Source organism: Coloeus monedula, assembly GCF_965178545.1.
Source record: "Coloeus monedula genome assembly, chromosome: 8".
In the NCBI taxonomy this organism is placed as follows: Eukaryota; Metazoa; Chordata; class Aves; order Passeriformes; family Corvidae; genus Coloeus; species Coloeus monedula.
Window position 1 is genome coordinate 37,476,251 of NC_138788.1, and position 25,000 is coordinate 37,501,250.

The 25,000-nt window shown below is 45.1% G+C and overlaps 1 protein-coding gene across 2 annotated transcripts in view; it reads left to right on the forward strand.

Annotated features, from left to right (window-relative positions):
- MGMT (O-6-methylguanine-DNA methyltransferase) overlaps nt 1–25,000 on the forward strand; it is a 138,035-nt gene that overhangs the window by 95,617 nt on the left and 17,418 nt on the right. Inside the window, exon 4 of one of the 2 annotated variants that reach the window (XM_082286585.1) lies at nt 11,673–11,833. In XM_082286585.1, coding sequence (XP_082142711.1) covers nt 11,673–11,833 — 161 coding nt within the window. The remainder of the gene's footprint in view (nt 1–11,672; nt 11,834–25,000) is intronic. The other variant, XM_082286586.1, reaches the window with a different exon arrangement.

The following is a 25,000-nucleotide window of genomic DNA, read 5'->3' on the forward strand; positions in this document are numbered from 1 at the left end:
TATATCATCCTTTTGCTTCAAGCTGCAGTTTTCCAAGCCAGCGACAATATTTCTGATTAAAACAATTAAAGTTTTCATTCCATTTGTTTATGGCAGTATTAGTAATCTGGAAAAGAGATTTGCAATAATAATAATGTACATTTTTTTTCCTACTGTTAAGGGCTTTATTATTCTGTCCTTGCCAGAAAGCGCATTTTAAGAGCTTGGATTCAAAATTAAATATGACCTCAGTGTTTTAAAATACAATTACAATAACTATCCATTTAGTAGGGTTTTTTCTTTTACTTTTGACATATGGTCAATATACTTATGCCAGTTATTAAAGACATTATTTTTTGCTATGCTAACTATTTAACATATTGCAGCTGCCATGGTAAATACAGGCTGGTGACAAGGGACACTGAGGAAGAGCATTACATGAACTCCTTCTTAGGTTAAATTGCTGGAGTGTCTCTACATAGGTAAAAGAAAAAAATCCACCACATTTGATAAGAGAAATTTATATTATTTATATGGAACAGAACAAACCAATTTACAAGAAAGGCACTTAAGTGGGGAGCTTATTTATTAATGAGTGTAGTACACAAGCTAATGGGGTTGTAATGCAGATGCACCCAAAGCTCGGAGGACAGCGGTCTCCAGGCACTCACTTCAAATGGGAGAGGAGGGAAAGCAGGCAGGGAAATATTCCTGCCCCACTCCAAATGGAGTTCTGTAAAGTAGTTTTGTCTGTCTCGTCTTAGGAGGGTGGTCTGTCACCAGCTCTCCCAACACAGGGATAGGACAGGAGGGATGGGACAAAAGGGAATGGCTTTAAGCTGAAGGGGGGTGGATTTTGATGAGATGTGAGGTAGGAATTCCTGGCTGTGAGGGTGGTGAGGCCCTGGCACAGAGCAGCTGTGGCTTCCTCTGGATCCCTGGCAGTGTCCAAGGCCAGGTTGGACGGGGCTTGGAGCAGCCTGGGACAGTGGGAGGTGTCCCTGCCCATGGCAGGGGTGAAATGGGATGGGCTCTGAGGCCTCTTCCAACCCAAAGGATTCCAGGAATCTGATGTGGCAGTGCCAGGGCTCTAATTCCACTTGATCCCACTTTGTCCTCTGTGAGGAGGTTCAGATGTGATTTTAAGGTTGCAGCAGCTCTGCATCCCAGGGCACAGAGAAGTCCCAGAACTCCTGGATCCCAGCAATGAGGCATCCCCCGGGATCCAGAGATTCGTGGGAAGATGGGAGAAGCAAGAGCCATGCTGTGGCCAGGGTGGTCCATGAAGGGCAGGGTGTGTTTAAATTACAGTTCCTATGCTCAGCCTTTAACAAGCTTCTTGTGAGGTGGCAGTTTATAGACTCTTATTTCAGTTAATTATAACAGCAGTTTTTGAAACAGTATTTTTATTGGTTTTATTGATGTACCCTGCTGGCTTTCCAATGCAGTGATTGGGTCCTGGTTGGTTACCTGAGAGAAAAGCTTTTCCTTGTGGATCCAGAGGATGCAGGGATGGCCTGTGGCAGGGGAGGGCTCTCTTGGTTCGTGCAGAAGGGCCCATCCTGACAAAGCCTGCACGGAGGTGACCAAGGCACTGTGGAGTGTTGGAAGGAGCAAACAGGGAGTGCTGGCAAACGCTGATCCAAATGAAGGAAAATACTTTCTATTCTTTGTTCTTCCTCCTGTTGTCTTTCTGGGTTGAGGCCAGATTGATAAGAGGTACAGTCAGTTCTTGAGTGGGTAATGCCATTTTGGGAGAGATCCTGCTGATATGGGTGGTAGCAACCTCAAAGCCCTGCAGAAAGGCTTTGCAGATCTCTGTTAGCTCTGCTGTTTTAATTGGGATGTATTAGTTTTTATGAGGTGCTCTAAGGTGTCCCCAGAGTCTTCTGTTCTCCAAGTGAACACCCCCAGCTCTCCCAGGCTGGCTCCAGAGCAGAGGGGCTCCAGCCCTGGAGCATCTTTGTAGCCTCTGGACTCACTTCAACGGGAGATACTCAGGGGTCACAGACTTTACACCCACACTGGGAACTTGCTTTGAAGAACGTCCTGGCGAGTTGAATTCTTAAGAGGTTCCTGATTTATCTGTATCTTAATTCATTTTAATAGGCTGGAGGATCTGCAGGTGCTGTTGATTATAATTCTTGGTGCTCACTGTCATCTGGAATTCATGCACTGACGCACGTCAAGGTGGACATCCAAAGTCAGGGCCCAGCTCCAATAATTCAGCCTTAAAGTTTTTGTCCTTCAGTGTCCCCGTGCACCAGATCAGGGACCTGGGTCTTGCAGTATAAGGGTTGTAATGTGTATTTTAACTCCCTTAGGTTCGCTGGGTTTTTTTTTTTTTAAATCCATGCATAATTGGGATTATATCTATCTGAGATATGTAGAAAAAAATGTAAATTTGACTTCAGATACCAGTGAGCATTTGGGTTATCACTGCGAGGCAGGGTTCTGAGTAGGGCTGGTGGGTTTGTGGCCGTTGCAGAGGGCTGGGAGTGGTGGTGAGTCCCCAAAACCAGCGGAGATCGCGGCGAAGCGCAGGGAATGCGGCGTGCGGTTTAAGGGTCCCCTGCAGCCAGCCCTAACACAGTTAATTGCCTGTGATAAAACCGACCTCCGAGGCCTGATGGGAGACTTCTTTTATATAAGAAAAAATGTTTTGTAACAATTTCTTGTAAGTGCTAAAATTAACTGACTTTCTTTTAACCTAATTAAAGCTAGAACTGATGATATCACCTATGCTTAATGTTGCCGAACATCTCGGGCAGAGCGTGCTGCCGCTTGGAGCTTGGCTCCATTTTTGCTTCCTGCTTTAAAACATTTAATGTGAAGCATCTGCTCGGTTGTTGCCGGTTCAGGGTGTGCTTGATCTCCCCCATTCTCAATCTAGAACAGGGTGGTCCTTTCCAACACAGAAGATGCACAGAAAGCGGGCTTTTTTTATCTTTTCGGTGAATTTTCCGGTCGTTCTGCTGCCAAACCCACTGATTTGAAACAGAAATATTTATGAAGAGCTCACTCTGATATTAGGAATATTTGTGCTCTCTCAATAGGGCGCAGCTGTAGGTCTTTGAAGAGTTTCATTCATGGAGGGGAGTGGGTCTCTCTGGGGAAGGTCTCCGGGCTGATACAACTCCCGGTGCTGATGAGCACCAGAGCTAACTGTGGTTGTCTTGGCCTGGATGATTCCTGCTAACACCAATGAGATAGAAACGTGCAGGGTGGAATCTGGAGAGAACAGGAATTAGTCTGGAAAAGCTGTGTGTGGGAAACAGGAAGAAAGCAGTGCTGGAATTGGTGACCAGTGTGGAGGTGGAGCAGGAAATCTGCTGTAGAGCAGTGAGGTCAGACTGAGCAGTACAGAGATGGTCCAGACCAGGTGAGGTCAGGAGGAGGGTGGTGGCCAGCATTAAAAAAGGGGAGAATTTAAAGGTGGGCTAAGGAGAGGACTGTGGACGAGGGTCTGGAGTGACAGGAAAAGGGGAATGGCTTCAAACTGCCAACGGGCAGGGATAGATGGGATATTGGGGAGAAATTCTTCCTGTGAGGGTGGGGAGGCCCTGGCACAGAGAAACTGTGGCTGCCCCTGGATCCTTGGCATTATCCAAGGCCAGGCTGGACATTGGGGCTTGAAGCACCCTGGGACAGTGGGAGGTGTCCCTGGCCGTGGCAGGGGTGGAACAAGATGATTTTTAATGTCCCTTCCCACCCAAACCATTCTGGGATTGAGGGAAGGAGGGCGGCACGGAGCAATGAAGGGCTTGGGGCACTGGGACGCCCCAAGAAGATTGAGGTGGTTGAAGAACCAGAAGTTTGTGGTTGTCCTTCCACCTGGCTGTTGCTTTAACAGAGGTCTTTGTTCCTAATGGGATTCACTGCTGTGAAAACACAATAAATGCTCAGGGAAAGGGAGCCAAGCCCACACACACAGAGCATTGTTTTCCTTGGACGTGTTTCAGGTGTTCCTCGGGAAGTCACCGCCGTGCTCTCGCAGTGCCACATCCCAGGGCAGGATCTTGTTTGAAATCTGTGTCTCCCTGTATAGGATTCCAATCAAAACTTTAATGGTCCAGGGCAGTCAGTAGCATTTAATGACCTTCAGTGCTATCACTTGAGTCTTTTGGGCATTGACATTGATTTTCCTTATCTTGGCATGTGGAGACAGGAGTCTCACTCCATCCTTTGAAGTGTTTGCTGGTACACACCAGGAGCACAGAATAAGCAGGGAGCAGCTTTGCAGGGATCATCAAACTTGGGCAAGCCCAGTTTGGTCCCCAAATTTAATATCATTATTTCAAAAGTCGGGAAAAGAAACGAGGCTATTTGGATATCTTTGTATTTACTCAAGAGGTGTGTTTATTTATTATTTATTGTAGCAGTAATTTAATTTATTAAGGTATTATATATTTAATTATATATTTATTTGTTATATTATTTATTTGGGATTCATATCATGTGTATGATGCCCAGATCTCTGTGCAGGTGCTTCTTTCCCAGGGTTAAAGAGGGGATGCAGAATTTCTCACCAGTCAGATCCATAAGAATTTGCATCCTCCGGAACAGATAAAAAAACAGTAAGGAAAACATTGCCCAGGTTGTATGACAAGGAGTTAGTCTTACTCAACTCTGAGTTGTTGTGCTCCTCCTTAAATGCATCAAATTTTTCTTAATAGGTTTTAAAAGGAGCAGTGTCGGGGCTGTTGGACAGGAATTGGGGGTTATTGCTGTTCGTCGCAGCTCTCATCCCTCTTTTAATCTCTCCCTACCATCATACAGCCACTTCATTTATAAGCAGCTAAATTAAACTATGTCAGGATGTGCTTCCCCATGAATTTTAAACCTAAAAAGGCGCTTTGTTTGTTGATTCAGTTGTGGGGAAGAAATGCAGCAGAGCCACCCGGCTATTTGAACTCTTTATTTGCCACATTTACAATATTAATAACACTGTTTCCAGAAGTTGTCACATCAAGTAAAAGATCTTCATTCCGGGCTGTCTTTTGGGGCCAAATCGAGACTGGATGCATGCATTTAATAAATTGTAGTCTCAAGTAGTCATTTTGGTAAATAATTAGCTTGGGTGGAAGAATAAGTTAGCATATTGTATGCATCTAATGCTGCAAATGTACACACAGCAAACTTTGCTATTAATCAACAGTCAAGCACTGTAAGTTGGGTCTCATACATAATGAATTGTCCTTAAACCCCCTGGGCTTCATTGATAGAAAAATAAGAGAAAACACGAGGGTAGTAAGCTTTAGAATAAAATTTAACGAGATTGCTCTGCATCCCGTAATCGGTTTGGAGTCATTAGAGACCAGATAATTCAGCTGCAGTTTTGGGGTGGCTTTAGCCTTCATCTATCAAAGAAAGGCTGCTTAAATGACATTTAGGTGTGGATAAAACACATTTTTTAGTTAATTTCACAATGAAGGCTCCAGTAAAAACGTCTACTCACTCTGCGTTACTATGGAACAAATAATGCTGCCTCACTGAGCCTCCTTTTAATGTTAATTTTTGTGTGCTAATCATCACTGATTCTTCCATTTGAAAAGTAACACACCAGTTATTTCTCGAAGAGAAAAATGGTTTGGTAAGACAAGCACAGATCTATATAATTGTAAGAAAAAGACAGCCTTCAGTTTTCAGACAGTGCAACTTTTTTCTGTGGTGAATTCACATGTGTGAGAGTTGTGTGACAACTTGTCTTCCATCATTTGCTGATGAAACAAAAAAATGCCATTTAAAAACCAATAATTTTTTAATTATCCTGGCCCTTCATATGTATTTCATGGCAAGAGTTACCATTCAGGTCCTAGAGGATCAACAGTGACTTCTCCTGCAAATGTAAAAATTTACTCTAGTTTAGGAGCTCTGTTATTAGCTATTTATACATATATATATATATATAAAACTTTTATAAATATTAAGAATTATCTATACTAGTGACACTCACGGAGCTCCGTACCCACAGTCACCAGGTACTTCCCACCATTGGGGAAGAAAATCACAATAAAAACCCACAAAAAGATTAAAAATAAAGGTAAAATTACAAAATGACAAAAATATAAGTTATAAAACATTACCAAAAAATTAAAAATTGAACAGTTGGAATGAATAATGTACCCTGAGTCTGCCCACGTGTATCAGTGGCACTTTGTTGACTCCAGGCTAGGAGGAGTTGCAATTTTTTTTAGTTGAGGAGCTTTTTTCATTTCTGTCTTAATCCAGAAAAAAACATGGAAAATTTTTAAATTGAAGTAGAGGGGACTCTTCACTGCCTCAGTTTCTAAACCTCTCCTTAGCAAGCCACTGGAAGGTGAGGTAGTCTTCCAGGGATAAAACACTCAGGTGTGTGTGGCTGCGGGCAGTGGAAGTGAGATTTGGATGTTACAGTCAACCAATCAATTGTATTTAAAATATACGAATATTTTATAAATAGGCATCTATTTTATAAATATGTTATGGGAGCTGCTACAACGCTCTCATGGTATTTATTTATCCTAAGGAAGCTTCCAGCTCCTGGCTTTCCTCCCAGGAATGTGCCAGCTGAGTCGTTGTGTTACATCCTCTTCCTTTCAACACTGCTCAAGGTCCGCCTTGTTTCCCTTAAGTTTATGAAGGACTGAGGCAAAAAGTAGCTCAGAAATAAATAATGAGCATCCTGCCACTTTAGAGCATGGCTTCTCCCAGCATTGCTCTGCTTTTCATCGTGGTTAAGCTGTGTGGGATGATCCCGAAGCCAGTCTGCTGCTTACGTGTTTATTTTGGAAGCGCCTTAGCAACTTCCAGTTCTTGGCAGTGGCTTTGGAAGGAGCCCATTGAACTGAAACAGGTGGTGTTGCTGCTTTTCTTCCCCTCTGCTAAAACCTGCTTTCCCTTCCTTTCAGCCCATGCAAACACGAGGAGACACCGGAGAAGCAGGGCTGGGATGGAGCTTTGGGAAGACACCTCTGAGCTGTGGGGATGCAGGAGCCAGCTGGCTCCCCGGGCCTGGGCAGGCTCTGAGAAGGGCTGTAGTGGAAGGAAGTATACAGGATTGCAGGAGGAATGGTGAGGAATAGCTGTGGTGGGTGAAAACCCTAATCCTGTGGTGGATTGCCATGTTGGAACTGATCTTGGGCTCTCTTAGGCATCACTACCACGAGCTGGAGATGTGCAGCACCAGCAATGGGTGCCTGGCCTGAAAAAAGGCTCTTTGTGAGACTCATCCAACTTGAAAAAAATATTTATTTATTTCTAGATGTCTTTAGATAGCTTAAAACAAGCTTTTATTTCTGTTGGAGGCATCTGTAGTTTTAATGGAGCATCCCTCTGTAAAGCCATATTGGTCATATCCATTTACCATCCCCAAAAAGTTCAGGAATGGGACAGACATGTGACCCTGCTGACATATTGGAGGGCACCAGATTCCTGCAAACAAAAGAATTCTGGGTCAAAAAATAAAATAAAATAAAATAAAATAAAAAATAAAATAAAATATAAAATAAAATAAAATAACATATAAAATGCACACTAAACCCCAACAGCAGCGATTGACTGTTGACCAGGTGAAAATACAAAAACCTCCACTTTGAATTTTTTGGGATGCCAGGCAGCAGCCACCATAATTCAGGAATGCAAACAAGTGTAGTGACAGCCTCTGATGAAAGTGGAAGCAGTTTAAATAATACTAATGTGGTTTAAATAAATGTTTCTCATTATTCCAGCCCTACTGCAGAAAAAAAAAAGGCATTGATGCTTTTTAAGGAAAAATAAAAAAAAAATTCCAGGGTGAAAGCAAAGCAGTCATGTTTCTTATATATTTTGTTTAGGGTTTGGGGTTTTTTATTTTTCAATGAACATGCTTATGTTATTTTCCTGTATAAAAGTAAAATTGCATCTTGTTGAATCACAGGTGTGAGACAAACTTTCCATAGGTAAACCAGTGAATGGCCACTTTAGCCACCACCTTGTGTGCTGCTGGTGCCTCTGTGATTCTTTCCTTTGGGATCACCCAGGGCAGCACATTAAGTAGAGCCCCTTTTGCTTTTTCACTCCTAAAGTTTAGGCCCAGGTAGTTAATATGAGTCTTAGATGCATATTTTTCTCTAAATTTCAACTTTTTCCTGTCCAGCTTGACTTAGAGGTGCTCAAAGATCCATGCCTGGGGTAGGGTGTTGAGAAACCTTCCAAGAAATCGAGCACTGAGCAGAGGGATTTCCTTCCAGGGGGGAATTTCCCATGATGTAACTCATCTGCTCTTCTTGAGAATGTTTTGAGACCACTTTGACTCTGCTTTCTGAAAGGTACTTCAGGCTTTGAAGCCTGAGAAGATCCTTTAAAAGCCAGCTGGTGTTTTCAGTTGGATGTTTAATGCTGAGGTAGTTTGTAGAAGGAGTGCTGCTAGGCAGCTTTGGAAAGGGAGAGGGGAGGAGGGAAGGGCAGGAGCAGGAGGAGGGAAGGGCAGGAGCAGGAGGAGGGCCAACAGAAGACACCCATGTATGAGTTATGTGCCTTCTTTTTCTTTATTAAGGCCATCAAATTCCCAGGAATAGCTGTTGCCATCTCTAGCCAAGCAAAATTAATGTGAAGGTTTTCTTTTTTTTCAACTCTTTGCCAGTTTGAAGCTCTGGGAGTGTGTGTTGGCACACTCCAGAGTGTGGAGTTTGTATCCTGCAGGAAAAGAGGTCAGTGCGTTCTTGGAAGGCAAATTCATTTCTGCCTTGCAGAGCATTCCCTGTCCCTGCCAAGGTGGAGATGGCCATGGAGGTGGCAGGTGTTGGGAAAGCCTCTGGTGTTGAATTGCTGGGAGAATGGTCCCACCAAAAACATCTGGAGATGTTCAGCAGTGGCAGGGCACTGCACTTAAAAACAGCAATTAAAAAGAAATTTAAAAATAAATTCTATCCAAACACTCCTGCCAGGGAACACCTGGTAGAAGTGAGGAATGTGTGTGTGTGATGGCTTGGCTCAGAATGGAACCTTAAATCCCACCCAGTGCCACCCCTGCCATGGCAGGGACACCTCCCACTGTCCCAGGCTGCTCCCAGCCCCAATGTCCAGCCTGGCCTTGGGCACTGCCAGGGATCCAGGGGCAGCCCCAGCTGCTCTGGGCACCCTGTGCCAGGGCCTGCCCACCCTCCCAGGGAACAATTCCCAATCTCCCATCCAGCCCTGCCCTCTGGCACTGGGAAGCCATTCCCTGGGTCCTGTCCCTCCATGCCTTGTCCCCAGTCCCTCTCCAGATCACTTGGATCCCCTTTAGGCCCTGGGAGGTGCTCCCAGAGTCTTCGTGGCTGCTCCCCACCAGTTTTGGGGGTGACTGATGATGGTTCGATGCCCTTGGTCTGCAGCTGGAGGCAGAGCCTGGAGCTGCTGCTCCTGGATCCATGAGGAGATGGAGTTTTTCTGTTTTATGGTCACATTACAGCCCAAATGATTTCCAGACTCCCAAGAATGGGAAACAGGATGATGTGAAAAACATAAGGCATGCATAGCTTTGAGCGCTCTCCGTGCTCTTCTGGATAAATGGAGCAGAAAAGTCTCCCCACTTCTCTCCCAGGTTTCAGAGGAGTTACTGTCAATATATCTCTCATTATTATTTTGTTGTAGCTCCAACAATCCCCAGTAAAACAGAGCCACATTCTGCTGTGTCGTACCTGTGTGAAATAAGGGATTATCCGTGGTGTTGGGAGCTTGGTTTGAAGTCCATGTCATGGGCATTCATGTAAAAAAGTTTGGGCATGGATTCTCATACCTTTTTCCTAGCAAAGGTATTATTAATCAGAAAAGTAGCATGAAGTAGACATCAGTTTTGTAAAGCAAATTGATCCTACTTCACACACAGAAAGAAAATAAAGAATCAAAGGCATTAATTTAACAAATAAATTCAAAGAGAGAAATAAAATTGCACTCAACACCTACTGAACTGGATCCAGAGCTGGTTCTGCAGATTCGATTTGCCTCTGCTCCAAGCCGTGGACTCCGGTGCGGCTGGAGTGTTTTAATTGTCCGTCTCTGCATCCCTCCACTTGCTCATCAGTAATTGCATGGCCTTCAGTGGTTCACAGTTAATCAGAGTCGGGGCTGGGGCATGGCAGAGCTGTTGGATCAGGCACCAGGCGAGCGAGGGCTCTGCTTCTGAGGGCAGCCGTGCCCGGGCCCCCGGCGCATCCCTGCTCCTGTCCGCACGCTCCGCTGATGATCCCGGCGCGCCCGCCTCGGTGCTGGGCTGCATCAGGCACTGGAGATGTTGGGTCTCTCTGCAGAGCTGCCTCGAGGCTGAAGCAGAGCCGGGCTCTTTGATGCTGCTACTGGAACATCTCTTGGTTCGTTTGCTTTGGCTTTTGCTCAGAGGAGTCTCACAAAACCCTTCCCCCTCCTTGCGGCACGCTCAGGAATCAGGGTTGGTTTGTTCTGTCCCCGTACCTGGCTGGCACAGTTGCTCTGGTTTTCTCTTCCCTTGTCTCAGGTTCACAGGTATTTTGATATTGCCACAGTTTTCTCTCAGTTTTCCTGCTTTGGGACACATCCAGCCTCTCACCAGGAGACTCTGCTGTTGAGGTCTAGCACTGAGGAACTTCTGGTTCTGGCTTTATTTCCAGCTGGGAGAAAAAGCTGCAAGAATCAGGAAACCTTTGGATGGCCCATCCTTGGTGGGGAGGGCTCTGGATATGAGGAGCTTGCTGGCAGGGGTTGCTGTTCTGGCCATCGCCCTTGGTGTTGTCTCCATCATGTCTCATGGAGGCTGGTTTTTTATTGCTATCCTCACACAGGTCTCTGCAGTTTTGAGTGACCCCCCCAACTGCACCCCAGCCTTGGGAAGCACCAGGAGAGCATCATCACCCCTTTCCCAGCACTGCTCTGCATCCCTGAGAACATCCAGCTTGGAAAACACAGCTGGATACGTGCAAATTCAGGGTTCCCTTTCTCATTGCTCTCATCCACACGTTGCTCTTGCAGAGGAAAAGAATAAAAAGGAGCAAGGGAGGAAGCACATTCTCATTTACAGGTGCTTTCTGCTTGCTCACTTTGCTCCTCAGCCCCTGCAAGCACGAGCTGCCATTGAAAATCAAATGAATTCTCAATTGCTTCCTTCCAATTCAATCAGGGGAGGGAAGCAGAGGCCTGCCACGGCGCTGGAGGAAGCGGGGCCGAGGAGGGCACGGAGCGGCAGAGAGCTGCTTCCTTCCCTCCTTCCCCAGGGATGGCCCCTGGGGACAAGGGACTGTGCCCCTGGGGGACACGGAGGAGGAGCCTCACCTCCATCCACCCTGGAAGCACAAGGATGTGTCAGCCACCACGGGCTTGGGTGGTGTTCTTGCTCCCTGATATTTCCCGTATGGCTTTTTCCTCACACCGATCTTCCATGGATTTTCCTACAGGTGTTTATAACATTGTGTTGTCTTTGCATTTGTAGAGGTGGTGAGGGTGAATTTTTGTTGCTGCTGTGGGGAATCCCTTCATTTCTCTCTGAGAAGAAAAAAGATCTGACTCCAGATGAAATGTTTCGAGGTTTTTATTTTGCTGATAGAGAGTGTGAATATTTGGTTTTATCACAGAATCACAGAGCTGTTTTGGTTGGAAGGGACCTTCCAGCTAGTGTTGTTCTGCTCAAGGGACACTTTCTGCTAGACCACGTTGCTCAGAGCCCTGTCCAGCCTGGTTTTGTCATTTTTACCCTTGTAATTTTGCATTTCTCTGTGTCTCAGCAGGGCTGAGTCCTCGGTGGCTTGCGAGGTGTGCGAGGGGGCCGAGGAGATGACGGAGCCCCTGCAGCAGTGCACGGCCTGGCTCCGAGCCTACTTCTGTGAGCCAGCGACCACGGGGACCCTGCCCGTGCCATCCTTCCACCACCCCCTGCTCCAGAGAGGTCAGTGCCACTTCTCCCTGCCCTCTGCCATCAGCCACCAGCACTGGCTCCCACCCTCCCTCGTCCTTGGTCTATAAAATGATGTGGTTCAGCTGCCAGCACCGAAAGGTTGGGGTGCAAACACACCCGAAGGGTTGCGAGCTGCTCAGTGAGGTGGTGGCTACTTAAAGTAGCTTTTGGCCAGCAGAAAGGGGCGTTGAGGCTTTGACATCACTCTCCACAACTCCCTGGCTGAAGATGGGGTCTGGCTCTGCTCCCAGAGAACAGGAGGAGTGGAAATGGACTCACATTGCAACAGCAGAGATTTAGGTTGGAGATTAGGGAGAGTTTCTTCATGGAAAGGTTTGTCCAGGCCTGGCACAGCTGCCCAGGGCAGGGGTGGAGTCCCCGTCCCTGGGGGGATTTAAAAGCCCTGTGGATGTGGCACCTGGGGACGTGGGTGGCCTTGGCACTGCTGGGAATGGTTGGAACTGATGGGCTCAGAGGGATTTTCCAACCTCAGTGATTCCCTGATCTGTGGTTCTGTGTCCCTGTCAGCAGAAAAGTGCCAGGGAAGCAGTCAGGGATAGGCTGTGTCAGGTCACTGTGGTTTTATTCCCCAAAGTTATCATAGATAATATGCTGATATTTTTAAACAAAGGACAAAGAGAATTGTTACCAAGAAGTTGTGTTATTTATGAATCTGGCTAAAAGCAACACCTGAGAAAAGTTCCTCCTCCCTATTCCCCATTTATTATCCGTGTTTCTGAAGGCCTCCTAACAGAAATCAACCACTTGGAATGAAACTGGTAATAATAATAATAATAATAATAATAATAATAATCTCAGAAGTCTGATGTTTGCAGTGCCTTCTTGCCTGCCCCAAATGTCACCATTTCTCAGTGGGTAAGGGAGTCTCAGGATCTGTGAGCTTTGCACAGCAACTTTGTATCCATGAGCATCCTCTGTACTTACTTTCCCCTGTTACGTGAATTCCCCAGTGCCAGATCTTTCACAGTCAAATTCCAGGGTGGTACTGAGGAATTTTCTTATTAGCTGGGATGAAATGAAGTGCCACGTTGTGGAAACTTTATCCTTGAGGTGGATGTGAACAGGCAAAGCTGGGTAGGAAATATTACTGCTGCTGCTCCTGCCATCTCTGAACAACAGCAGGGGAATTCTGCCTCCCAGATCATCCATCAGAAGATTATAAAACATTTAAAATCATGCTTTTTCTTTTCATTAGTTTTCCTAAATGGGCTCCTGAATTCCTTTTAGCTTTGTGAATGAAAATCCTTGGTTGAAGCTCTGCTGATGTTGTTTTAGATGCTGGTTTGGGGTTCAGACCTGAGAGGTTTGACTTTGTGGGAGACTTGGTTCCTCCTTAGGACACAACATTCCTGTGCAGGCAACACTGAAGGGACTGAGGATCCTTTAAAAGAGGAAAAATAAGGATATTTGTTAACAGGAAACTTCTTGAGGGAAACAATCATCACCCTTGAATTTTTGGGGAGAGGAGGGAAAGTTCTTCAGCACCATCCGAGCTCAAAACCCAGCCAGGAGCTGTGTCAGGGATGGGACGTGGCTGTGAGCATCAGCTGAGGGTCCCTGCAGCACCCGTGGCCTTGTGAGGGGTGGCACTGGTGGTCCCACTGACCTCTGGTGCTCAGGGGTTTGGGTTTGACCACCTGCAGCACGGGCAGGGGCTGCAGGACAGCGCTCTGGCTTCAGCACCTGCGTGTTCAGGTTGTTTTCATTTAGCTCCATCATTTGCTCTTGGCCTGGGCCCAGGTGTGTGTTTTACTGGGGGAAGGCACCTCCCTCATGGAAACTCTAATGAAGAGTTAATTGGCTCCAATCACAGCAATGTGAGAGCATTTCTGTTCTTCTGTGACTTTCTCCTACTAATGCTTTCATAAAATAGAAAAAAAATTAGGTTGGAAGGAATGTGGAAATAGATGTCAAAAATTTGAAGGAGCTGGTTTTAAGAGTTATTTAGGAGAAAGGTGAGGTAAAAATCAAATTATGATGGATTGCACTTCAGTTTATCTGCACATCAGAATTGCAGTTTTGCTAAATTAGGAATTTGGTATTTATTTACTTTTATACATTTACATTTGAAAGTGCCTACTCATTTCTCCAGGCACTTAAAAACGCAGAACAAACATCAGTGAGAGCACAAGGATCCAAAGCCAGAAAGGCTTTTTCTCATCACTCTGATTTTCTTACGTTTCTGTTCAGCAGCAGCTCTTCAAATGGGGCCTGAGCAGCCTGGGACAGTGGGAGATGTCCCTGCCCATGGCAGAGCTGGAATTGGATGAGCTTTAAGGTCCCTTCCAACCCAAACCAGGCTGGAATTCTGTGATTCCATCATCAACAAAACCTCTGGCTGTTCTTTCCTCCCCTTCCCTGTAAATATGGCCACTGACAATGGGTTCTTTGATAGAGGATTCGAGTTCCATCCTCAAGTCCTTTTGTGGTCAGGACTGACTATTGCATAATTTCTTCCTAATCAGTGCTTATGTCAAATTTTATTTTATTTTTCTGCACTAACTTCATCTGAGGACAGGAAGGGTTTTGCCTATGTCATAAAACGCACTAAAAACATTCCTTATTTAACAAAAAAAACAAGTGAGTGCTTTTGGGATGAAACACTTCTGAATTCATGGTCAGTTTTCTGCAGCTGCCTTTGTGCCACTTGGGAGGCATAGTTCCTTGTGGAGAGAAAAATCATGACAATCAACTCTGAGATAGCAAAAGCAGAGAGATTTGCAGATTCAGACAGTAGAGATGTTCTGCCTTATATTTACTCTATTAAGAAATTCTATAAAAGTTCTGTATTTGCTGTTTCAGTGGCTCCTCCTATGTCTTAAATTTTTCTGAAGTGCCTTCAGTTTTCTAAATTCCTGTTAAATGGGGGAAACGTCAAAAGCGCTTAAAGTACAAAATTAACCATTCCTCTCATAACTTGGCATTGGTGAAGGTGGAATCTGAATCTTGAGGCAGGCAGGAAAATCATGGAATCATGGAGCCATTAGGGTTGGAAAAGACCTTTAAGATCATCCAGCCCCAGCACCATCACTGTGGTCACCACTAATCCATGTCCTCAGATGCCACATCCACGTGGGTTTTGAACATTTCCAGGGGTGGTGACTCCACCACTGCCCTGGAGAGACTGTGCCAGGGCTGGACAGCTTTTCCATGAAGAAATTTTCCCTAATCTCCAATCTAAACCTTCCCTGGCACAGTTTGAGGCCGTTTCCTCTCATCCTGGTTCTTGTTCCCTGGGAGCAGAGTCCGACCCCACCTGGCTCCCTGTCAGGAAGTTGTGGAGAGGGAAAAGTTTGGTTTCCCAACAACTCCAGGAGTTCTGTCCTTACTGGCTCTCCAGTTTATATGCAGCCAATATATTTATTTTTAAGCATAATTGAAAATGTGGAGTTTTCAACAACCTGTGTCCTGGCCAGCGCTCAGTGTGGAATTTCACTGAGCAGAGAGAAAGTCAGGTTTTCCCACTCCTCTGAGTGGGACACCTCAGAAAAATCCCTGAACATTCCTAATGGGAAATGATGACTTGCTCTTAATATATCCTGGTCATTAGCCCCCTTTCTATATGAAAAAGAAGATTGGACTGTTACTATTTCGAGGGCTGTGCACGGGGGTGGGTGATTTGTGGGTCCGGAACACGGGGAGGGCGATGCTAAATTGGTCCCTCCTGGCTTTGCTGCCTTGCCCTTGCTGTGCTGTGCCCTGCAGCGGGGCAGAGCGTGTGGCACAGACCAGATGGCTCATTAGGGCCCAGGAGCAGAGGAAATTGGAGGCACACCAGAGTTTCCCTTCGCCCTGTGACGAGCAGCAGCCCCGGGGTTCTGCTCCTGGCGTGCTGTGCCGTCCTCACCGGATGAGTCCTTTAGATCCCTGGGGGTGGAGTTCCTCCATCAGGGCCGTGTCCTGAGGGTGCAGGCCTGGAGCAAAGCTGAGCCTTTCCCTCAGTCCAGCTCAGTCCTCCTGTTCCTTCAGATGAGCTGGGAATTCCTGTGTCGGGGCTTAGAGGTCTGGAAGTGGGGTTAGGGCACTTTTGGTTTTAAACTGAAGGAACATCGGTTTATGTTGGATATTGGGATGGAATTGTTCCCTGGGAGTGTGGGCAGGCCCTGGCACAGGGTGCCCAGAGCAGCTGGGGCTGCCCCTGGATCCCTGGCAGTGCCCAAGGCCAGGCTGGACACTGGGGCTGGGAGCAGCCTGGGACAGTGGGAGGTGTCCCTGCCATGGACAGGAACATGATGGCCTTTAAGATCCCTTCCAACCCAAACCATTCCCTGACTCTGCCACATTCCAAGCCAAAGGCAGAGCCCAGCTGTGCAGAAAGATCCAGGAGGAGCAGCCTGGGGATGGAGAGCAGGGAGGAGAGCTCTGCAGCTGAAATTCCCCGTGCATGGTGTACGTTATTCATCCAAGAGGGGATATTGATGAAACACCTCATACATAATGGGAGCACGGAGCCTTCAAAGGAGCCGGGAGCGGCTCCATTCTCCCTCCGAGGTGACGTAGCCAGGCCTGTAATCAATAATTACCCTGTGATTTCCTGCTCCTTCAGACATTCACACTGCTCAGCATGGGCTGTGAACCCGCCCCAGCCCTGCCTGGGGATGGTGGGAACACAGGGAAGTGCCAGATGTGGGCTGAGGAAACTCCTCAATTTCTGTGTCACCTCTGTGGAGTCGGAGGCATCCCTTGATTCACTCTTCTCTTGGGTCTGCGGGGCTGTGGGATCTCTACCATAACTGCATCCTCAGTACTCTACACCCTTCCAGGAGAGGCACTAACACCTCTCTTTTACTGGTTTTGCACTTTCTAAACTGTAAAAAAGTGCCAGCCTGCAGCAAATTAAGAAAGAAAAGTAGATTTTCTGTATTTTCTGACTGTGACTCAGCAAAGGCCAGAGTTTTTCCTTATTCTTTTTATGGTCAGAATGCTTAAATCACGAAATTGTGGGACTGTTGATTTGTCTGCTTCTGAGATGACAAATTCAACATCCCCTGGTGCATATATTTAAAAGGGATTTCAGTGGCTGTGCTGCTCACCCTAATTATGGTATCCTGAGAGTAAATTTTTCCCACATACAACTTAGCCAAAGACTTCTCCAATATATAAAAATTATTTCAATAAGAAAGTAATTTACATTACTAAGATGAATTACAGATATGTTTTCCCTTCCTTTAAATTACAGTAAAAAAAACCCATAAGAATCATTGACTTGGTTGAGATATTGTCAAGTAAAGCTGGAAAGTTTGAAGCTTCAGGTGCCAGTTTGTGGATAAACTGTCTGGAACTTTTTTAAGTACCTATTGTCATACTGCAGGCACACACATGTTCAGGTTCAAAGTATTTAGTCACTCTTCTTGTGACCTTTTTGCTCAGATGTCATGAAGTTGAGACTTACGATCAGATTTTGCATCAGGGACCAGTCCATGGGATTTCCTTCCTTTATTATATAGATATGGATATAGAGGTAGAGGTAGAGGTAGATGTAGAGGTAGAGGTAGAGGTAGAGGTAGAGGTATATCTATATTTAAAGCATAGCCATCCTTAATAGGAAGAGCAGAAACTCAGCCGACAGGGAGAGCAGGAGTCCCGGTGTCATCGCTTCATGGTTCCCTTATTTCCAGTAAAAACAGGAAATTCAATGAATTAATCTGGGAAAGTGGGAATCTAGCAGGTTGTAGAAACTGCCAGAGGGCAGGGCTGGATGGGAGATTGGGCAGGAATTGTTCCCTGGGAGGGTGGGCAGGCCCTGGCACAGGGTGCCCAGAGCAGCTGGGGCTGCCCCTGGATCCCTGGCAGTGCCCAAGGCCAGGCTGGACATTGGGGCTGGGAGCAGCCTGGCACAGTGGGAGGTGTCCCTGCCATGGCAGGGCTGGCACTGGGTGGCCTTTAAGGTCCCTTCCATCCCAAACCATTCCCTGATTCTGTATTTATATTTTGCAGTCTTGAGCTGCGCTGTTCACTTGCTGAGGAGGCAGCAGGACTTGTCCTTTCCTAGGCAAACAAAAACTGTCATTTTTACTCCTGATTTATGCTGCAATCTGTGAAATTCTCTTAATTTTCTAGTGGAGGTTCAATTCATTAAAGAAAAAAAAGTTGAGAAATGTTGCTGATTTTCCCTTTCTCAACCCTGCAGCTTCATCAGACATGCAAATACACTTCTATTTAGGCTTTTAGGAAGTGTTAAATATGAAATAATCTGCTCGGAAACGTTTGTACTTCACATATCTGGACATGGCAGATTCAAGTGCAGAGAGATGACAAGCTTTCCTATTTCTGTCTGCCAACTCAAAATTCAAATTCCAGAGACTGGCATCTTCTTTTATTACCATTTCATGTGAGAGGAGTTTTGATAAGGAGAAAGTCACTGTTTTGTGAGACATTTAATGGATTTTTACAATCCAATACTTTCCTACAATTTTCTGCAAACAGAAATCAATCCTCTCCAACCTTCAAAAATGGAAACAACAAAACCCCAAAATAGCCCAGTTACTTTTATATCTCTCATTGTTTTTCCAGCCCACTTGGCCCATTACTTTAAAACAAAACTAAACAAAAAAAAATCAATACAAATGCATTTTGGACCAAAATATCTGCAAAATTCCTGACTCAATTCCTGTTGAATTCAGACCAAAATTCCTGTAATTTTCAGTGGAGGCCTGTGTGGTTTTAAGTATATCTTACATACTCTTATTGGCGTTCATAGGATCAATTGTCTGCCAAATGTGAGCCACTGAGGACAATTCAGGCCCTCTCAGGTGCAAATTTCCTTTTTGGCAGCACCAATTCCAGATACTCGTGGGGTTTAGGTGGAGCCTTTCAGGGTAACCATCACTGATGTGACCTCAGAAGAATCATGGAGAAAGCAGTGTGTCTGTCCTGTCATGGGGAAAGCAGTGAAAGGGTCACTTGCTTTCTAAAATTCATTGTATTTCCAGTTGGACAATCCTTTCTTGCCAGTATTCTTAACATTATTACAGGCAGGCCATAATTAGAATAAAGGAGCATTTTATAAATAGGCTTTATTTAGGTAAGAGTGGGTTGAAGATCCTCAGCCAGTGTTCACCTGTACAATGGCAATATTTTTACTTGTTCTCAGAGAATTTGAGGATATTCAATATTCAAGACTCTGAAAGGGCTGCAGAGACGTGCGGATGTTGAAATTATTCCAAACTTTTGTTTAGAAAGGCGGGGTTTGTGTTTTGGTGATGGGATATTGGGAAGGAATTCTTCCCTGTGGGGCTGGTGAGGGGCTGGGATGGAATTCCCAGAGCAGCTGGGGCTGCCCCTGGATCCCTGGCAGTGCCCAAGGCCAGGCTGGACATTGGGGCTGGGAGCAGCCTGGGACAGTGGGAGGTGTCCCTGCCATGGCAGGGCTGGCACTGGATGGGCTTTAAGATCCCTCCAACCCAACCCATTCCATGATTCCATGATAAATATTTGCACAGAATTGCAGTTGGACCAAAGTCAGGGCAGCTTGACTCTGAAATCAGCAGCTCTAAAAGCCGCCGGTGTGTGAGGCTTCTTTATAAAGTGAATTTGCTCAAAATCACATCTCTTTTCTCCCCGTGAAATAAAGGGAATCAGTTGACCCTGATCTAAGAAACATTTTGACCAACCTGGTAACTTTTGACATTGCTGCTTGTATATGAGATTCAGATTAAAAGGTAAGAATTGAAGGTGGAAAAACCCCACCAGTGTAGGAAAATGACTTTTTTATCCAGAGTCATGTGCTCATCATCTTCACCCGGAGCCCCAGACCTCAGCACCTGCTCTCATTGCAGACCTGTGAGGAATAAGTTTAATTTAATTCATTTTTCCTTTGATTTGTTGGCTGGTTTGCCACACATGCAGCCCCACGTAACCTTTGCACCCCTCCTTAATAAAAACCCATGCAATCAAGATAAAAGGAAAGGATTTTATAAATACAGCCTCCCACACCCGTTTTATTAATGAACTTTCAGGCAAGTTTACTTAAAACCCTGTATTGATGGGAAATATCATCAATAGTCATATACACTTAACCTGTTTGGTGTTTCAAAGGTAATGTGCTTAATGGGACTGTTACTATGGTGGGCACCTTGTTTCTAAGTAATATTGTTAATTTTTTTTCAGGAAATGACGATATAGTGACATTTCTGACAGCCCTTATATTAGGGGCACATAAATAAATTCATCTGAGGGAAAAAATGTTACAATAAAGGTATTTTGCTGCTGCTTGACCTAAGGATGCCCCTTTCTGACCCATTTTCAAGATGTTTTGCCACATCTCCTGACCAGTTTGTTTGCTGACCATTTTATTGTGGGAGAAACAAGGACTCACTTAAGTGGAAAAACACACTTTTCACTAGAAATTTGCATCCCGCACTCTTCCCAGAATAAAATATGCAAGCACAACATAAATGGCATACTCCCTTTTTTTCCCTTTCTTTCTTTTTTCCCCATGAATTGGGCCTTTGATGTTCAAGAGGAGCCAGTATTAAAGGACATCCCTAGAAGGCTGTAGAAATTGTCCCTATTTATGACAAATGTAGAATAGTACAAATCTAGCTGAATGTGATGGTGTCATTAGTTTGTGAATCGCATCCTTGAAAATAACTGTGGAGGAGCCAAATCGGTTTAAAAGAAGATAACAAAATGGCTTAAGCTACTTAGGTTGAATGCCAATTATATTTTAATATTCAACTGAGCATATTTTACTAAGAAAAAAGGCAGCGTCGACGCATGCATAACTCATTGGCAGCGTCGACCAGCTGTGCCACTCTTCTCTTCGAATCACTTTGTGCATTTTAGTAGCATGGTAATTTAGTAGAGAACTACCTGAGTGATGGCATTTTCAATGAGCAGGTAATCTACAGAGAATTTTTATATGGTTATGAGTTCTGTGCTTCAGCCTGGCAACACAAAAATACATCAAGACCAATTACGGTATCAACTTTCAGCGTGATACCCTTGCCACGCAAGTGCATGTATTTCTGCCCCAGGCATTTCAAATTGCATCTAATTTGAAATCTTTGGGGTTTTAATTAAATTTCAGAATATATGGAATTCTTCATTAGTACCTGCTCTGAATAGCAGATTATACTTCTCTCAGTCTCTCGTTAAAGAAGTAGGCTGTGGTAAATAGCATGTTCAAGAACTGATCATTTGTGGTGCCTGGATATTGGGAACAGAAATAGTGAAATGCAAAATAATATCAAAAAGATTATTAGTCCAGTGAGGGACTCTTGATTTGTATTTTAATGGAATTTTACATTTCTCTTAATGATTTGCAAATTGTCCTCTGATTATAAGATGCATTAAGCTTTTCATTTTAATGGAGAGACACAGCCATTAGCAGAAATTTTTTTCTGTCTTCTTTTTAGAGTGCTTCCCTGCAGCAGATAAATATTGAAACCATTAACACCTTTTGATGTACTTTACAGTGCTGCAGCTTGGACCAATACATGAATGAACATGGCCCTTTTATATTTTAGCACTTTGCTGGAAGCTCCTGGTTGTCGTTCCGTAGGTGAACAATGACCGGAGCCCTACGCTTCCCTACCTTTATTTCCTTATAATTAATGTTCCAAATGTTTCGGGGAGCATCATTCATATTTAATGCCAAAAGAAGTAGTAAAGCCAACAAAAGTCAAGATCTGAAATGCAGATGGAGGGTGCTGTGACCTTAGCTCTGACCATCCTTCCAGGGAGGAGGGTTTGTTAGGGATTCGCGGTGGGCGAGAACACAACCGGCTCCTTTGTTGCAGACTCCAGAATACACGAGCACTCTTCATTTGTCAATCTGAAAGTCAAATTTCCTCCTTGCTTTCAGCTTAACGTGAACCCTTAATGTTGTATAAACATGTTGTGCCTGTGCTGACTTCATTGGGTTTGGCAGGAGAGCACGGGATGAAGAGCAGCCTCTTTTTTGTGGCAGCTTGCGAAGCAGGAGGAGGAATTTCCTGATGCTGCAAGTTTATGTAAAATAATGGGGCTGTTGCATCAGGTAAACGTGTGATTATTAACCTTACCAACTGAGTAAAATCCCTGTAATATTCTTTAGATGCTTTGGAAAATCAGATCATTCTTTAATAGGTGCAGGACTGGGGTGTTTCCCCAACCCCAGCTGCTTCTCATGCCCCAAGTAACCCAAATTTCTGCCTGTGCCTTTGCAGACTCCTCCTCTCCTGGCAGAAACTTCCTCCAAGCAAGGCACAGATTTTAGGGCTGCCTGTCAGTTGAGCAACCTCGAGTCTCTGAAATCCCATCAGGGGTCACTGGTAGGACTGCTCCTCTGTTTGCTTCCAGGATGTCTGTTTAAATAATTTGGATCTCGGGAATTCCAGTTGCAGTTCATTTAAGCAGTCCTGTGTGATGGCACCAGCATCAGTCAAGAGGCTGAGTGACTTCATGGGATCACACTTTACCTCTTCCCAGTTGTTTTGTTGGCTGCTTAAATACATACTCCTGAAAAGAAAAAAGAAAGAAAAAGTACACCTTAACTTTGAGATGGAAGCCAGAAGATTCTGGGAATTATTTACTGTTGCTGCATTCTTGGAAGGACGTTGTGAATTAGTTTGGAAAGTGCTGTGTACATCTTAGCTCCATTCGTTAGGTATTTATAACTCAATAATAAATACAAGTAAAAAGAAGTACTTTGATACTGACTTCATTTGTATGCAGTGAGGAAATAGTTCCATTTTATTGCATTTAAGCCCTTTAATGAGTATTATTTTTAATGTGCACATTTACAAAGGAACTTACAGAAAGCTGAAGAATTTGCTGTTCCTTTTTTAGCCCAGCGAGGATCTTACACTTTATTCACGTAGTGGAGCCCATTTGCATTGCATGTTTCATATATTAATTTTCTAGGCCAGGTTATCTTTGGCAACAGGATCTTCACAAAGCAACTGAGGGTGCAGATTTCTTGATCCAGAGTCCTTTGGGAATGGATATTTGGGGCCGTGCTGAGAAATGAAACGGTAAAAACACCTCATCAGTGTAACTCTAAGTGGAATTACAGAGAAAAAGTGATTCTGTGGGAAGCAGGGAAAGACAGAGGAGAGATGCTGGTGCCTCCCAACCTCCTCTGCCATCAGCCTTCCTGGAGGAGAACATCAGGCTACCTGTTCTGAGTAATCCAGTGGTGACCCAGTGTGGTCAAAGGTTTGCAGAGAATTAATGTTTCCTTTCTCCCAAATAAGCTGGCTTGGTGTTGCCCTGTTCCCCGAGTGGATGTAGAAGAGGTTTGTGGAGGTACGTGGGGGATGCAAGGGATTCCTTCTGGCTGAATGTCTTGGACTGGAAGGGAACTTCAAGATCCTCTAGTTCCAAATCTGTATAACATTCCAAATACGTAGCACACGATGTTGTGGTCTGGGAGAAGAAATATCCCTGTGCTTGTAGGATGATAAAACAAATTCGAGTTTGCAAAATCAGTTTTACACAAGCTGATGTGAAAATTCATGGATTTATTCCGCTTTCATAGAATCCCAGACTGGTTTGGGTAGAAGGGACCTCAAAGCCCATCCAGTGCCAGCCCTGCCATGGGCAGGGACACCTCCCACTGTCCCAGGCTGCTCCCAGCCCCAATGTCCAGCCTGGCCTTGGCCACTGCCAGGGATCCAGGGGCAGCCCCAGCTGCTCTGGGCACCCTGTGCCAGGGCCTGCCCACCCTCCCAGGGAACAATTCCTGCCCAATCTCCCATCCAGCCCTGCCCTCTGGCACTGGGAAGCCATTCCCTGGGTCCTGTCCCTCCATGCCTTGTCCCCAGTCCCTCTCCAGCCTTTGTTCATTTTCTTTTTTTCTCTTCTTCTTTTTTTCTTCCTTCTTTCCTTCCTTCCTTCCTTCCTTCCTTCCTTCCTTCCTTCCTTCCTTCCTTCCTTCCTTCCTTCCTTCCTTCCGAATTCCTTCCGAATTCCTTCCTTCCTTCCGAATTCCTTCCTTCCTTCCTTCCGAATTCCTTCCGAATTCCTTCCTTCCTTCCGAATTCCTTCCTTTCCTTTCCTTTCCTTTCCTTTCCTTTCCTTTCCTTTCCTTTCCTTTCCTTTCCTTTCCTTTCCTTTCCTTTCCTTTCCTTTCCTTTCCTTTCCTTTCCTTTCCTTTCCTTTCCTTTCCTTTCCTTTCCTTTCCTTTCCTTTCATCATGGGAGCTGTTAGAGCCCTGCAATGATGAATAATCTTGTAGGACATATCAATGAATTTGAGAGCCCACATCTCTCACTTCCTTTGTGGTGGTTCTGGATTTTATGTCCTGAGGTGGGATTCGAGGTCCTTGTGATGGTTTGTCGCTTTATTTCTCCCAGTTTGCCCAATTCATGCCCAATTTTGCTGCCCAGTTTTGCACTCCCAGGTTTAGTTGATGATCCTGACCAAGACCTCAAACTGAAGGTCCTGTTGAGTTGGAAATGTTGATGTTAGTGAGCTTAATTGAGAGGGATGAATTGGAAATTGTGCCTTATCAGGTGTGTGAGCATTGAATCCTTTCTCTTCACCTTGTATTTTGGATTCATTAGTATTGGAATGACACTTGCAGCATAAATCCTGGGGAGTTTTCTCCCTGTTTGTCCCAGTCTTAACTGTAACCAGATGGTCCTGCCTGCCCATCAGTGTAATTAGGAAACAGCATCTCCTCTGATTTATTTAGGAGCTGTGGGCATGTTTGTGTGTCTCATTAGCAGGACAAGTCAGAAGAGCTGGAACCTGGGAAGCTGCATTTTTGTTGAGTTCCGACAATGCAGATTTAGGTAAATTCAGTTTAATTTTTGTTATTTCCTCTGGAGAAGGAGAGGAGAGACCTTCCCAGGCAAAAACAAGAATTCCAAGAAAGGAGGGGAAGAAGAGGGTAGAGGTGGGACCAGGAGTTGCATTCAGTGTGCACCACCAGGAATTTCTGAATTTTGAGTCAGGTGCTGGCCAGTGGTGGCCTCTTGTCACACGGGCCATGAGGGAGCACAGCTCAGCTCTCAAGCTCTGTCTGCAAGGTGCAGCTGATGAGGAGAATTTCGAAGCTGCCCAGGTGAAGTTCTTGGTGAGCCCCAGCTCCCTGACAAAGAGGAATAGAGACAAGTCCCTCATTTATTTCTATCTTGAATGGGAAAGCAGAAATTTAATTTTCTGGCCCAGTCACTTAGAAATTGCAGCTGAGCTGGTGCGTGGTGT